Raw genomic sequence first — 16284 nt, 5'->3', positions numbered from 1 at the left:
AACTATTAGCTGTTTATCTACATAGGTTGATGCTTAATCTTTAACTGAATTCCTATATCATGTGCAAAACTCTAAAGCTACATTAGCAACAGATGGAAAGAAATAAAAAGAGTTTAATGCAAATTTTGAACCCCCCAAAACAAAACAAATTAAAGCTAATTTTATATGTATTCTTTGTTCAAATTTGCTTAAAGCATGGCAACTATAGTATAATTAGGGAGAGATAAGATGGATTAGTTCTCCCTGTAGTAAAGACTTTAAAAGACACTTTTACAGATATAATTCCAACACAATATTTTTGAGATGGGATTCAAAGATCAGATGTAAATTTAATATGTCTTAAATTTGTGTAGACCCATTTGTTGACATTGGTGAAATATACTAAAATGCCATTTGCACTACTGTTTTGCACAGTATTTTACTTCAGTATCATTTTTAATTTGAACAATTATTCATTATGAAAAATAAACCCTATAAAATCCAATGTACAGTCAATATTATAGTCATTGAAACATCATTTAAAAATAAATAATAGGCATTAGGTAGGCTATTGAAGCATAAACATCAAGAGGCTGCCAGGATTATCGGTGCAAAAGTGTAACAATAGGAATAGACGCTGAGTTGTAGGATAATTGGTATTGTTAGTATGTGTGTTTGCATATTAATATTTATGTTTATACTTAACACATATATGATCAACAATAATTAAAAAGAAGTGTGCATTTACCCGGCTTTAACGCTGACAGAAACTGAGAGATATAAGCTATAAAAATTATACTGATTAAACCAATACTTAAAGAAGAAGAAGAAGGAGTAATAGTTGAAGAAGAACCTCTCGTTCTCAATGAAACAGGTGCTTCAGACGCCTAGCCCCAAACGCCAAATATGGAAGACTTCCACATTCCAAAGGACAAGGGGGGCGGGGCGATGACGCCACCTGTTTCTCAATGGGCTCGAGGGCTGGAGAGCTCGTGCTCAGCCGGTGGAGTGAGGAATTCTGAGAAGTGTCGGCCCAAGGGTGGACGGAGGAGAGAGCGAGCGAGCGAGCGAGAGACTGACTGTAGGATACACGAGCAGGACTTTTAAAAGTTTTATGGAGCTATGGAGCTGCGTGGACTCAACTTATTCTTGTTTTTATTTATTAACCGAGTATTTCTCAGCCTCCAGTCGAAAGAACGTAAGTTACTTTTTCTTTTAAACTACTTTTATAAGAGATTAAAGTTTAGCTCGGCTTTACCGCATCCCGTGAATCATTCGGCTGGAATTTGAACTCTTTGAGTTTTGTCTTTCATTTTTGTCTGTATCAATGTTTTATTCTTCATTAAAAATAAATAAATAAATAAAATAGTTTCACTGTAATTTTCTTTGTCAGCCAGCTGTTTAAAATCAAGAGCGATGTATTTTTGATGTCGGTTCGCTATACGGTTCTGGAAACAAATATATAGATTTTTCAAATCTATTATTACTTTTCTGTTATAGGCCTAAGTCTTATTTTATTTATTTTATTTTAATAAAAAAAAAAGATTTTTATTCGTGATACTGCTAAACCTCGGGCCTAAGGGGCACCTGTTGGACTTTTTAATTCACTTGTGCAGGAGATACATGTATTTCTCTCGTCATGGCAATTTAACTGCCCACGCCTTTCACAGGCATTATTAGCCCTGAGTCCTAAACCTGGAGGACACGGTCAATGAAGTCTTGAATTAAGCCGATATGCTGGATTAAAACGTCAGAAAGCATGGCATGTGCCCCCTATAAAGTTGCTGGCCCCCAGAGATCAATGCAGACAATGTTACTGTACATGCAAAAATAAAAGCACAAAGCCAATAACTAATATAAAGACACACAGTTGTCTTTTCCAGCTGGGAATTAAATTGGTAAAATTAGTTAGCTGCACTTTTTTGTTGTGTCTATCTTAATATCACTTGATTATGTCCCTGTTGTAACAATTTATTCTTGTTTCTTCCTGCAGAAGTATTGCTGGATATGAGAGCTTCGGGATCAGAGTTGGGATGGTTGACATCGCCATATGAGAACGGAGTGAGTATTTATACCTCAGCAGGCATTTTTAAGACTGCAGGTTCATGGATCTAAGCTGCCTTTCGCTTCGCAGAACAACAAGCACACAAATTTCTCTTCAAGAATTTGAATAACAGAAGGCCTCTCCTTCTCTCACTCTCTCTGCTCATTCAGTCCTCTAAAAAAGGTCTCTGGGAGAGGTGGAATGAGTGGCAGCTAGATGAGGTTTGGCACATCTCAGCTTAGTCTTGTGTTAACGCTACCCTTTCATAAAGAACTTATGAATGCAGTTAAAATGTCAAGGCTCAACCTACATTTAAATTTACTGTACCAAAGACAGTTTTACACAATAGCTGCAGATTGTTTTTCACTCCAAGCCCAAACCATAAAACCAAATTTTAGGATGATTTTTTTTCCCTCCCTCTCATGATTCCTTTCTGAATTTAGAGATGACAGAAACAAGATAATGTGTACAATATGAAGAGATGACTAAAAGAAAACACAAAAAATGTGGTCCATATGTGCAGAACCATCCTTCCTGCCTATCTATAGTTCAGTGGCTTTTTGTCTTAAAAAAGCAACGGGACATCGCCGGTTCCACTGTGTGGGCTACGTTTCTTCTCAAAGATCTGAAGATTGTTGCTGTTTTGGATAGGATTTCCCGTTGTCTATTAAAGCTGACGGTTGCCGTGAAACTTTCTCACGCTTAAAAAGTTTATTTTTAATTTGTACCAGGGATGGCTTCTTGTCTTCAACAGTTTTGTTTTTTAACCAGCCAGACGTCCTCAGTAGTAAGAACTAAATACCTAAAAGTTTGACTGAAAATTTAAGAGATTCAGTGAAGGTACCTAAAGCAGTGTTCTTCTAATGTACTGGCACAAATTACCTTTCTCCAAACATTTGCCACCTCTTTTTTTCCCCCAACTGCTCCCAAAGTTGTCTAAGTGGGAGAATTGATTTAGTTCCTGAAACCCATTCCCAACTGCTAACATATGAGGTGTTGAATTTTAATGGTTAATCTAGGCTTTTAATCCCTCTGCTTCTCTCTCTTAAAAAACTCTTAATAGCTGCCAATTTTGCTGCCATGCCTTAAGCAGGACTCTGCTCATAAAGCTCATTTAGCTGCTGTAAATGTTAGTTGGTGTTCTACAGTAGTGTTTGCTGGATTTATGTCTCACACACATGCAGGCTTGTGCGTTAGTGGAAAACCACACACGTCGTGAGCGCAGCACATGTCCAGGCCAATAATCCTTAAGCGTGGAAAAAAAAAAAGCTCCAGCTCACTTCTGCACTTTTACAAGCTTCTTAGTAAGCATGAAAGAAGAGGTGTCTCATCAATGAAAGTGGGTTTTTTTTTTTTGGAAAGAACAAAGCTTCTACTTATTTCCTGAAAAGATGCCTTTTCTCCTTTCATCATTGTGTGCGACTTTACCCCCCTTACACTGATCCCTTTTGCTGTCTCTTTATCTTCTTCTGTTCTGCAGTGGGAAATTGTCCAGACAGTGGTGAATGGCACACTTTTTTACACTTACAGTGTTTGTAGCATAGAGACTACAGAACAGGATAACTGGCTGCGCACGACGTTTATTCAGCGGCGCCCGGGCACAAGCCGTGTCTCTGTGGAGCTCAGTTTTGTCGTGCGAGACTGCAACACTTTTGGTGGTGCGTCTGTTGGCTGCAAAGAAACCTTCAACCTATTCATCTCAGAGGCTGATGCTGACGTGGGAACGAACTTCCGTAAAGGACAGTTCCGCAAAGTGGCCACCATTGCTCCCGACGAGGTCACTCAGGGCCGGGTGCTAAAGGTGAACACAGAGACAAAGACTGTGGGGCCGCTGTCAAAGAAAGGCTTCTACCTGGGTTTTCAGGACGTGGGCGCTTGTGTGGCGCTGCTCTCTGTCCGAGTCTACTACAAGACATGCCCATCCACCGTGCAGAGCTTGGCAGTTTTCCCAGAGACGGTGGCAGATGCTCTCAGGGAGGTTGAGGGAGCCTGCGTAGAGAATGCCGTCAGCCAGGCCACCCCGCGCATCTACTGCACAGCTGAGGGTAAATGGGTGGTTCCCATGGTTCAATGCCAATGTCTCGCAGGCTACGAAGCCACAGGAGACTCCTGCCAAGGTAAGCACTGCCAGAAATATGCAACACTCTTGTCTGAGACGTGTTTGTGTTATTCTGTGAGTTAAAGCAAATGAAACGCCTTCAACCACTTACTTGTCATGGTGGAAATAATGAGTGCACAAGAATGTGAATTGTCTTTGTTTGCTTCGAAGTCTTGTGCAAAAAAAGGCTCCATATCATACTGTAGGTAAGGTACAGCAGGCAGGGCTGGGCATGGGAAAAAACGGAAGAAACGGATATCCAAACCTGTTTTGTTAAGCTTTTAAGGCAATCAAACATTTCTCCATATCACATTTCATCACTTTCCCACTGATACCTCATCTTTATTGTCTTTATTTGCTAATGGCACATTATTTCCCCTGCCTTCCACTCAGGTCTCAGGAATGAGGCTTGGGTGAGACATTAGTTTATGGATAGCTTAGTGACTTTAGGTGATAATGTACAGTAAAAGAAGCTGTGGACTTTGGTTGTTTTACTACACTGGAAGCTTTTAAATGCAATTAAGAGTGGAAACTTAAAACATAACAGATTTTTGTTAGCAAATTTTTTTTTCCAATTTAAAAAAAACAAAACAAAAAAATGCCTTTCATCAAAATTATATTTCCTTTCAGTGGATATACATAGCTTTTAATCATTTAAGTGTTAAAAAAAAACCCTACATAATTTTTAACCTAAGGAGGTTTTGCCGATTCAACCAAGCCCAGGTAAAGTGTGCAAAAAGTTTGTGGTATGTACTTGGAGAAAGACGGCGTGTGCGTAAAGTCAGTACAAAAACACACAGCTGTGGGGTTCATAGTGTTTGTGCTCATGCTGGTCATGCAGAAGTTGGCCTGTGCGTTGGCATTCTGGGGTGTGGTGCACTGGACTGTCTGGAGGAAACGTGGGAGGAGAGAGGCTGCAGAGAGAAAAGGAAGGAGGAAGGGCACGATAGGCTGTGGGGATTTCTGAAAGGAATTCTTTTATCCTGGCGTCACCTACAGAAGTGACTGACTACAGGAAGGGCCGGGTGAATGTGTCAGAATGACTACCTTAATGGTATGTCTTCTCCTCGCAGGAATTTGTTTTGAGCAAGTTGCTAAGGCGACAGGAACCACAGATTACAGGGAAGGGGTTGACACGCCTGTTATAGTTTAGCCTGAGTCAAGCTGCGGTTTATGACTCTTGATGGTCTGAGCCACCTTGCCTGGCAGAGATTGGTTTCATTTTGAGTCTTTTCCAAGAAGAGCACATATTAGTCATACCAGGTGACAGAATTAAACGGTCATTAAGATGGCCATCCATCGAAAAATAATTTTTTGAGTGAAAAGATCTTTGGATTTTTAACTTCTGGTCATACAAACAATGACATTTAATAGCTGTGAAACATTTACCACCATTTTTTCCACACTATATTAATGAAACAAATAACTGATTGGGAGCTCTTCAAAGCATGAATCTTATTTATGGGTTAGGGAGTTGCAGGAATGTTGCAGCCTGAGCCAAGCACCTGAAACGTTGGCACAAGAAGGCAGGAAATCTTTATGACTGCAACAATTGTTCACGTTTCTTGTATAAATAAACAATGCTGTAGCTTCTTCTAATATGAAAAAAAAAAACAAAGCCTTATTCCAGTTTTTTGCAATAACTAGAGAAAATGATATCCTAAGAGGCCTCAAAGTGGCCTCGAAGAGTCCAACTGCTATGGGAAAAGGAAGTAAAGTGAGATGAGGAGGAATGCTGACTGACACAAATAAGCAGGTTGCCCGTGTTTTGAGTCAGAGGGTGGGGAGTGCGCCGACAGTTGGTGTGTGAGGCATGTTAGCTTCGTGGCCGCTTAGTTAGGTGTGGAGTGTAATTTGGTCAAAAGGATTAGTAGAGCAACAGGACAGCTGTTAGCCAATGACATGCTCTTCTTTTTGCTCTTTCATCCGGTTGTTAACACACGCAACGAGCTCCCTAATCCATGTTCCCACTCATTAGAACAATGGGCCGGTACAAAGAGTGAAAAACGGATTCAATTAACAGATGCATCAGTGCGGAACATAAGTCCTTTTCACATGCATGGCAGTCAAAGAGAACCTAGAACAATTGGAAGCACATTTTTCCATCAACAAGTGAAGACAAAAGTTGGGCAAAAGTTTTATTTTTTCTTAAACTAGCCTTTTTAAACATGAGCAAAACACGTTTTTAAGCCAAAACTGAAATGCTGAAGTACTGACATGAAAATCCGAAAGTTTGCATTAATGATGTTTGTATTCTTGCACGGCACACATGCTGCTATTTGTGAGCTATATAATGAGGAATACAACATATTTATAGCACCACTCTGTCCAATTTCAGAGACAATAGATGAATGGGGCTGGGGTTTCTTTGGTACGTGACAAAGGTCCTGCTGCTCCAGCTCAAGATAAAATGGGCTGGCCTCCTTTTCTTATGCGGAGGGGGGGGGGGAAGCCCCTCAGCTACACCCCCACTGCCGCCAAGTGACTCCCCAGAGAGAACTTCTGTTGGTGCTCCAGACCTTTACCCCAACCCCCGTCTTCTATCCATTCATCTCTATCCCTCCTACTCAATCTCAATCTGCACCTTCGCCTCCAATGCAACAGTAGTTGGGGTGCAAAGGTCCTTCTGCTTTGGCGTCTTCAATCCAGGGTTTACTCAGTTTTTTTTTTTTCTTTTCTTTGACCACCAGCACAGGAGCCAGATGAAAGACTGCACCACAGGGAGACTGCAGAATCAAACCAGAGACAGGAGCTCTTTCATAAGATAAAATCTATTTTTCTAACAGTGCTCTGAGGGCTTACCTCAGTTAGAAAATATGTGCATCTGTATCCATGAAAGAGCAAAAAATATTCCTGTCCAGCTCTTCCTCTTTCCTGATTCAGAATGGGTCGCTGTAATTTGTGACTGATGTCGGGGGTTAGCGGAAGGAAGGAAGAAAGGGAGGAAACATCAGCCTTAGACGGAGTTGCAGTTCTAACCCTGCGCTCTGATTTTTGTCCTGTCTGCATGTTCGTTAACCTCTCATGCCCTGGAAGGCTGTTTATCTATGTGGCGAAATGCCCACTACAGCATTGCACCAGTGTCCAATGTGCCATTTCCTTTGGCAAGACCGTAAATGTTAACTGCCAGAGAATATGAGCCAGGGGTTCACAGGGGAAGGGAAGATCAGATCACCTGATGGATTTAATGCTGTCATCCGGTTGACACTGGCAGTGCGACCTGAGATTAGGCCTCAAGGCAAAACAGGCGAGTGAAGGCAGATCGTCAGGGAAATCCCTATTCATTCCTCTGGGTACAAAGACTCTGTTATTATGGGTTACTCACAACAAATGCTTCCTGTCGGGTGGAAATGGCTGGTAACACAGAGAGAGCCTTATTGTTTGCATTTTGATCATTCATTCCTTCCTGTGTTTGTCTGATTCATATGTCATGTTTAAACCAACACACACCTTCTCCCCCTCTCTCTCACACACAGCATGCAAACCAGGATACTTCAAGCCCTCTGTATCGAACAACTTCTGTCAGGTTTGTCCTGATAACACCAAGCCCTCTGCTTCCGGAGCCAGTGAATGTCTGTGTGAAGAAGGTTTCTTCCGGGCTCCTTCAGACCCTCCTACATCAGCCTGCTCCGGTAAGACCCTGACTCAGATTTTTTTTTAAAATTACTTTTATCACATGGAAAGTATTTTGAAGTATTTTTCTGACTGTTCTGTGTCATTTATTTATTTCCCTAGCTCCACCTAGTGCCCCTCGTGACCTTACCTCCATGACTCTGCCAGGGGAGGGCAAGTTGCAGCTGTTCTGGAGCCCACCACTGGTGACTGGGGGTCGCAGTGACCTTATGTACAGTGTGGTGTGCAAACTCTGTGACGAGGCCTCTTGCATCCCCTGCGGCGAGAAGATCCGCTTTGAGCCAGGACCTACGGACCTGCAGGACCCCACAGTTGTTGTTAGTGACCTGGACTCTCATCTCAACTACACGTTCACTGTAGAGGCTCAAAGTGGCGTGTCGCAGTTCAGTGCCGAGAGGCCCACTGCAACCATCACCACTGCTCTGGACTACACAGGTGAGCTTTTCTTTTTCGAACATTGGCTTTATATGATTATTGTTTTGGGGCTGTATGTGTGGCAACCACTGTTGTATGGTAAACACTGCAATGTGACATATTCTGTAATATTAATGACCTATTCCCAGAAAGTCATCTTTCATATATCTTCTGAGAGCAGGGGTATCCAGGTTCCTAAACCGAAGAGTAGGGTTAAAAGAGTGACAAACTTTGGAGCTATTTTCATGTAATATCAGAGCTATAAATTAAAGGGTTTTGCAAAAGACAGACTCAATCCAGAGGAGAGGACTTCAGTCTGACCCACTGAATCCCAGAGGCTTTCATCTCCACATGTCCTTTCCAAAGACTATGATTAGTCACTAACCATTATTTTGCTTTCTGTCTCGCCAACTGTTAGATCCCCCCAAGGTGACGGAGATCCATCTGGATGATCGCAGCCCCACCAGTCTGTTTCTGTCCTGGACTCCTACTCGCCGACCTCCAGCCCACATCAATCATCGCTATGAGCTTATGTACCGCAGAAAAGTACGATGGAGAGCTTTGGGCTCTTTTGTTTTTTTTCCCCTCCTTTTTTCAAAATCGAGGCTGTTTTTTCATTTCAAATTCTAATCCATTTTCCTTTTCCTTTTCCTTTCTTTTTCTTTTCTTTTCTTTTTTTTTTTTTAATTTGTAGGACGACAGTACCGAGGGTGATGTGACCACCTACAAAGTCCTAATTTTGGACAAAAGCTTTGTGCAGATTGATGGTCTCATCCCAGCCACTACTTACACATTCAGGGTCCATGCTCTGGGCCCCGAAGGCAACCCTGGCAGCTACAGTGCCGACCATGAGTTTAATACTTTTCCATTAGGTACCAGCAGCCTTAAAATCTACAGTAGCCAAAACAGTTTCTCAAACATCTCTCTATACATGTGTATATTTTAATTACTTGAGTTGATACAGGTCTGTATTTCTGTCATTTATACAGCTGAGCCTCAGTTTGGGAACAAGCCCACCATGGTGATGGTAGCTGTATTCGGAGTAGCGGTTATTCTGCTTGTTGTGGTGGCTGGCCTGCTGCTGCGTAAACGGTTGGTAACTGTACACTTCATATCCACGGTCAATGTGTGTGTCATTCAGATAAATATTATCTACAGCCATGCAAACTGTGTGATTATGTGCCACAAGTTCAAGTAAATGAAGGATACTCTGGCATGACAGCTCAGGGAGAGGTTATGAGTAATAGCTGGTGCTGCTATTGAATACACCCTTTGTCTTTGTCAGCTCAAGCTGACCTGCAATTGTTTAAAAAGCCACTCTGTATTCTACCTAGTCCTCTGGTGATTAATCTTGTTTTCCTCTCAGGCGACTGAACGCTCGCAGGCGAGGAGGACCCGAGGATCCCTACTTTTCAACAGGTTAGCAAAGCTCAGCTGCAGTAAGAGTCAGAAAGTAGGTTGACTATTGAAACTGTAGGCTCATTTTTTGATTATGATCTTCTCACCAGATCAACATAAACCTCTCAAGACGTACATTGATCCACATACCTATGAGGACCCTAATATTGCCATCCACAAGTTTGTCACTGAAATTGACCCCAGTGTGATCGGCAAACAAAAAGTCATCGGTGTAGGTGAGTAGGTGTTTTCAAATCTCCTTCATTCCTTCACTTTTATGAACTCTCAGATCGGACTTTCTAACATTTCCACCTGCTGTTTGACTGCCAATCAGGAGAGTTTGGGGAAGTGTTTCGGGGTGTAATGAAGATTCCCGGGAGAGGCGAGGTGCCTGTAGCAATCAAGACCCTCAAGCCAGGCTACTCGGAGAAACAGAGGCAGGACTTCTTGAGTGAGGCCACCATCATGGGTCAATTCTCACACCCGAATATCATCCACCTGGAGGGAGTTATCACCAAATGTGAGTCAATGTTCTCAAAAGCCGACATATCTGTTAACTTCTTGTACTCATTTCCTCCATTAAACATATTTGTGTTTATATTCTCAGTTAAACATGCCATGATAGTGACTGAATACATGGAGAACGGAGCTCTCGACACATATCTGAAGGTAGGTGCATGCTAGTGGAAAAATAGCTTTCTAATCTTTCTGTTCTCAGAAAATGTACTTAAGGGTTAAGATAAACATTCCTGGCAACTTGAAATTAATTGAATTTTGTTATATTGGATTAAATGAATCTCTCTCTCTCTCTCTCTCTCTCTCTCTCTCTCTCTCTCTCTCTCTCTCTCTCTCTCTCTCTCTCTCTCTCTCTCTCCTCTCTCTCTCATCTCTCTCTCTCTCTCTCTCTTCTCTCTCTCTCTCTCTCTCTCTCTCTCTGTCTCTCTCTCTCTCTCTCATGATCACTCTTCATGCAAAATACACAGTACAAAGAATCAACAGACAAATGAAACTACAACATTTTTTTATCCATGCTCTTATGTTATATCACCCAGTTCTTTCCACGTTTTGTTTCATTCCTCTACATTTCCCCAGTAAAAACAAGAATGACAAAGAAAAAACAATAATATCGCAATTATTTTTTGTTTATTTTAGGGCCGTGATGGAGAGATTCCTCCGTACCAACTTGTGGGAATGCTGCGTGGAATAGCCGCTGGCATGAAATACCTCTCTGACATGAACTATGTCCACCGTGACCTGGCAGCAAGAAACGTTCTGGTCAACAGCAACCTGGAGTGTAAGGTGTCTGACTTTGGATTGTCACGTGTGCTGGAAGATGATGCTGAGGGCACCTACACAACCAGAGTAAGTCTAACAGCTACATTTCACAATGCAAACGTAGCAAAAGAGAGTTAAACTGGATTTTTTTGGTCTAGTAAGAAATGCCTTAGTGTTAGCTGTATTTCCACTCTTCAGTATCCAGACTGTCAGCATGTCCTGTTTCCACTCTTTTCACCCATTAAATATGATTTGTTAATGTTTTTTTTCTGTCAGGGAGGTAAAATCCCCATCCGCTGGACTGCGCCAGAGGCCATCGCATACAGGAAGTTCACCTCGGCCAGCGACGTGTGGAGCTTTGGTATTGTCATGTGGGAAGTCATGGCATTTGGAGAACGGCCCTACTGGGACATGAGCAACCACGAGGTATGTTTCATTTGTCACTTTTCGTGGAGATGAGGGATTGTTTTGGCCTGTGAGGGTCAAACTTTAATGTATATTAGCAGTGAGAGTCTGCGTGAGCTATGTGGTGATAGAAAGTTGCCAGACATCCAGTGTAGTCTCCAACCGTCCTCTTCAAATCTGTTAAATACTGTTAATGTCAACATATGAGCACAGCAGTTTATTGTAGCAATGGCAGGCAGTGGTCTATGATTAATCTAACCACTGCTTCACTCCTTCCCAGGTCATGAAGGCTATCAACGAGAACTTCAGGCTTCCTGCTCCAATGGATTGCCCATCCGCTATCTACCAGCTCATGCTCCAGTGTTGGCTGCACGAACGCTTAAAGCGACCTCGCTTCTTAGACATCGTCAACTTTCTGGACAAACTTCTCAAAAGCCCAGAATCCTTAAAGACCATCGCAGACTTTGACCCACGGTATGAACACAATAAATAACAGGAAGGAATGTGCCTTCCATCTTTTTTTTTTTTTAAATCTTTAAACAAAAACAGGGGGAAGTGTAACATGTTGCTTTACATCTTGTTTATTTGATCTGTACAAATACAGATAGGTGCGTTTGTGTGTATGCATGAGTGGAATTATTCCTTGGCAAGAAACAATGAGTCTCTGCTGGTTGTTATCCAATTATTTTCTTCTGATAAGTAGTTCTTCATAAAACTACTGATCTTGTTTTTACATCTCCAAAAATTCAAACCATTTGGGGACAGTGTTAAAAGAAAGTGATTATGCTAACTTCCAACTTCATAGTTTTTAGTAGCTTTTAATTGCTCACAGTGCAAAATAATCCTTAATTATGTTATACCGGGCCTTAGTGCAGATCCTCAGTTCACTTATTGTCCTAAACAAGCCAGCTTTTCTTCTGATTGGCTGCTCCTCATAAATGGTGCTTAAACAACAGCTCACAGCCAAAGCAGTGTGCCTGAGCTGACCACATTAAGGATATTTGCTATCAGTGAAATTGGTACAAAGGTCAATGGAAAATACTCTGTGAAACCGAGCCTGAACTTTCAGCACAGAGGGATTGGTTGGACGCTATTTGAAACTGTGGCCTATGTTTAATATAGAATGCATCACAGGCCATATTTAGAGAGAATAAAGAGACTGTAGTGGATTGTAAAGTTACACAACTCACAGCTTGTAAGTGGACTTTAAAACAATAAAGCAGGTTGTTTCCTCTTCAAACATCATCACATGTACTCAGCTTGCATAAACACACTGTTAATGATGAGTAATCCAACTACATTTTGTTCCTCACAGCGTCTCCATCCGGCTGCCCAGCACCAGCGGCGGCGACGGTACCATGTTCAGGTCGGTACCCGAGTGGCTGGAATCCATCAAAATGAGCCAGTACAAGGAAAGCTTCGCTCGCGCTGGGATAACGACCATGGAGCAGGTGCTCGCTTTGAGACATGAGTAAGTGCACATATGGCACAGGTGCAGCCTCCGTCATGCTGTACTAACTTATCCGGCACCGTTGCACATTTTTTCAGTGACACAGAGAAAGTGTCCGACTGTCAGCCTGAACATTTGTTAACCAGCGTGCGAATGCATGAGCACTCTGCTCCCCCTCTGCCACTCATGTCATTCCACTCATTCTCTGCTGCTGTTACTTCTGCATGAGTGGCTCACAGGCATTTTTTTTCTGAAATATGCCCCATAGCCCTGTCAGATAAACCCAAGTAACCATTTAATGACAACATCGCTTTAAACAAACCATTTTAAACCCATTTGAAATAATAAACAATAATGGTTTGGTTCATTTGTACATATTTTTTGTGTAGGTACAACTTTTATATTACCCTTAAGCCACTTATATGAACTGTCTTTGCCTTTTAAAGGAGTTAAAACACCCTGAAAATGTGTTCACATACACCACTGCTCTGCTGTTTTGTTTTGTTTTTTGTTTTGTTTTTTGTCGTTTCAATCCTGTGTTCACGAGATACTTATGTGTCATTTTCAGAGACATCAGGAACATCGGAGTGAGGCTGCCTGGTCACATGAAGCGGATAGCATACAGCATCCTGGGCCTGAAAGACGAGACGAGCTCCCTCAGCGTGTTCGCCGTGTGATCTAAGCATTCCTTCAAATCAAAGTGCACTGACCGACCATGCCATTTCACTCACGGAAGACAAGGACTGAAGTGGAGGGGCTGGAACTGAGCTACACTACAGCAGTGTGGTATGACTGAAAGGGACCCTCAGAGAGGACTCAAAATGAGACCATTCATGTACTTAATAAGAGAAAAGTAATTTATCTTTATATAAAAGTGTTTATAATGTCGAACATAAGCAAGTTATGCAATGCAGTAAATAAAATGATATAAATGAGGGTCAAATGTGGGATAATGTGAGAATGCTCGGCCCTGCATTTCCTGAAAGACTGAAATATCTAAGGCTCTTCAATGATAAAGAGCGACTTCTTAGAAGCACTCAGCATCCTGCCAGTGATTCTGAATCCTTAAATTTGTTTTGTTTACTTCTTGTGATCAGTGAGACTTTCTTTTAAATTAGGAATTGTTATTCCTCTCAGGGCAAAGAATCACATTCTTATGGTTTGTTTTTTTTAGTTAGTCTCTGTGTCACACCACGCATCTCTTTGTTTTGTTTACATTACGTCTTAATACAAATGTTCATTTTTTTATTTATTATTTATTTTGTATTTATGTCAATTGTTACATGATAACTCTGATCTTGTGCACAGGTGGTGTATTTCGTGTTTAAATAAAATCAGAGTTGCCTTGTAACTGTATCGCTTTCTTGTATTGGGCAGCAGTGAACATGTGTTTTTAGACTCATGGCTGTAGTGAAGGCAAGTGTGACAGTCTGCTAAAATAGCTCAACACCAAGCTGGATGGATTGGCATGAAAGCTGATTCAAACGACTGTGGTCCCCTGGCAATGAATCACCTGCTTTTTTTTTTTTTTTAAAAGCAACACAAGCAGGTTGACATTTGTGGGTCAGACAGACGGTTTCAATAACTTCCGGATGGATGACCATGCACATAGTCTTCCTAAACTTTGATCATCAGCTGAACTTTCAACTAGTGCTATCATTAAGTAAAACAAAAAAAGCTCTCCATCAGCCTCAGCTGTACTACTTTGTAGTTACAAGAAAATATTAAATTACATTAATACATAACACCTAAAAGTAAAAGGCCATGTTTTAAAAACATAAGAACATATAAACTCTGCAAAAAGAGGTCCCAGTTGGCCAAAAGATTCAAACCCAGAACCTTCTTGCTGTGTGGGGCGGCACTAACCATTGCACCACCATGTCGTCCATATAATAGTGCCTCTCTATGCAAAGTGTGCAGAAATTTTCTTTGAACTTGAGCGTTGTCTCCATTGCAATGATCTTTCCATACTATCCCAATCTCCACGTGTTGTGATCATCTGTTTCTGGAAACCTGAAGCTCAATCAAAATCTATCCTAATCTGCTGTCTGTTCAATCTAAGATGTATTCACTGCTACAGATGTGCTTCCATTAAACACACTTCATTTTTAAGGCCTGCTACGATGTAGGGTTTGAAGTTGGATGGTGGCTCTGACATGCAGGCAGATGAGCTGCTGTGATGACCCTTAAAGGGAGCAGCCAAAAGAAGATACTTCATACTTGTTCATATTTGTCTTATTCCATTAGCTCTGCAACAACAGAGAGTGTGAATCAAACCTTCAGTCTCCTTTTCAAAAGGCAAAAGCATCATCATTATGCATTGCAGCTAATAGTTGCTCTGTTTCTAGACTACACTCAGTAATAGCATGTCACACAAGTGTGCTACACAAAAACTGAGGGCATGGTGTGATGGACCCGCACACAAGAATTTCACTCATATGTACTGTACCAGTGTACCTGCACATGTGATGTGACAATAAAAGTGATTTGATTTATTCAGTTTTTGCAGTGCTTTAACAATCCAACACCATAATTTCTTCACTATATTATGGAAATCATACTAAAAAAACCAAGAAAAGTAAAAGATAGTGGCTTACAAATTACAATGTCTTATTAAATAGTGTTGGGGACAGGTTGAGTTGTCTTAGTTCTTAATTATTTCAGAGCAGAGCGGTGCACAGGCACACATATTCAGACCAGGCTCTTAGGCCTATCTAAAGGCCTAAGGCTCAGTGGCCTTACTTACTTTAGCAAATGCACATGCCCCTCTAAAAGGCTTTACACAGGGTAACATCCCAACATGGACCCAACATGATATGAACCCATAAATTAGTTGATGATCAAACCAGCTTTTATCAGTGTGTTTTGCTTTTCATTCGCCGGTACAGCCTCACAGAGCTTGTTTTGCCGTGTTTGTCATGCAGATGGAATTGATAAGGCTTCGTTACTTTGGCAAGGTGGGCCAAAATGTCACACTTACTCATGAGTGTGCTCCTTCATACCCACAGCTGTGATTAATCACCCCTCTGCTCAGTTTAACTGGAAACTCATTGACACTGGGTCTTTTGTGTCAAATCCCCCTTACACATCCTTAAAATGACCACAGTTAAATTATAAATTATGAAAGATAACGTGACCTTTGTGGCTTAAAGTTAAGACTGGCAGCTCACACAATGATAATTATTATAATTATAGTATATTGCTTCACACAGAAACATCTCCGCACCCCTTTCTCACACATAGACACAAAGACTCACATGGACCCCAGTCATGGGTGCGGCTAAAAATGTCAGACCCCCTTGACAACAGTTCAACAACAGTTCTGACACATTAAATATCTACAATCGGTGTCATGTTCCAGTCCAGCTGGATCATTAAGGGACCAAGCCACAGCCACACCCGGTGGTACACACAATTTCCCAGTAGCCTATAAAAGACTCAGTGCATGATGGTAAAGGTTTTAAGACAGACAAAGGAGAATTTACTATGGAGAAAAATGGGAGAAATTTCTCTGAGGATTCAGGATTGCTAAATCAGCACAGCACCAGAGAACACAAATTTACAGGTCAGCTGGACCTGTACTTTAAT

General features: G+C 41.5%; 2 protein-coding genes across 3 annotated transcripts in view; both read left to right on the top strand.

Annotated features, from left to right (window-relative positions):
* The first annotated feature begins 927 nt into the window (after positions 1–927).
* epha2a (eph receptor A2 a) lies at positions 928–14032 on the top strand. Of its 2 annotated transcripts, XM_005927450.3 has the most exons (17): positions 930–1177; positions 1973–2040; positions 3504–4140; positions 7598–7753; positions 7857–8189; positions 8587–8714; positions 8863–9040; positions 9158–9260; positions 9535–9587; positions 9677–9802; positions 9901–10086; positions 10174–10235; positions 10719–10928; positions 11118–11267; positions 11527–11720; positions 12562–12717; positions 13265–14027. In XM_005927450.3, exons 1-17 carry the CDS (start codon positions 1102–1104, stop codon positions 13371–13373), a joined length of 2925 nt encoding a protein of 974 aa, XP_005927512.1. In that variant the 5' UTR covers positions 930–1101; the 3' UTR covers positions 13374–14027. The 2 variants fall into 2 exon arrangements, with proteins under 2 accessions (XP_005927511.1, XP_005927512.1); XM_005927449.3 differs by having other exon boundaries at positions 928–1177; positions 9901–10235; positions 13265–14032.
* Positions 14033–15944: 1912 nt separating this feature from the next.
* The window catches only part of LOC102311371 (heat shock protein beta-7), a 1225-nt gene continuing 885 nt past the window's right edge, over positions 15945–16284 (top strand). Inside the window, exon 1 of the mRNA XM_005927451.2 lies at positions 15945–16261. Coding sequence (XP_005927513.1) covers positions 16183–16261 — 79 coding nt within the window. The 5' untranslated portion in view covers positions 15945–16182. The remainder of the gene's footprint in view (positions 16262–16284) is intronic.

Source organism: Haplochromis burtoni, unplaced genomic scaffold, assembly GCF_018398535.1.
Source record: "Haplochromis burtoni strain Fernald_Lab_line unplaced genomic scaffold, NCSU_Asbu1 Contig_100, whole genome shotgun sequence".
Taxonomy (NCBI): Eukaryota; Metazoa; Chordata; class Actinopteri; order Cichliformes; family Cichlidae; genus Haplochromis; species Haplochromis burtoni.
This window is presented reverse-complemented; position numbering and strand designations above follow the sequence as displayed.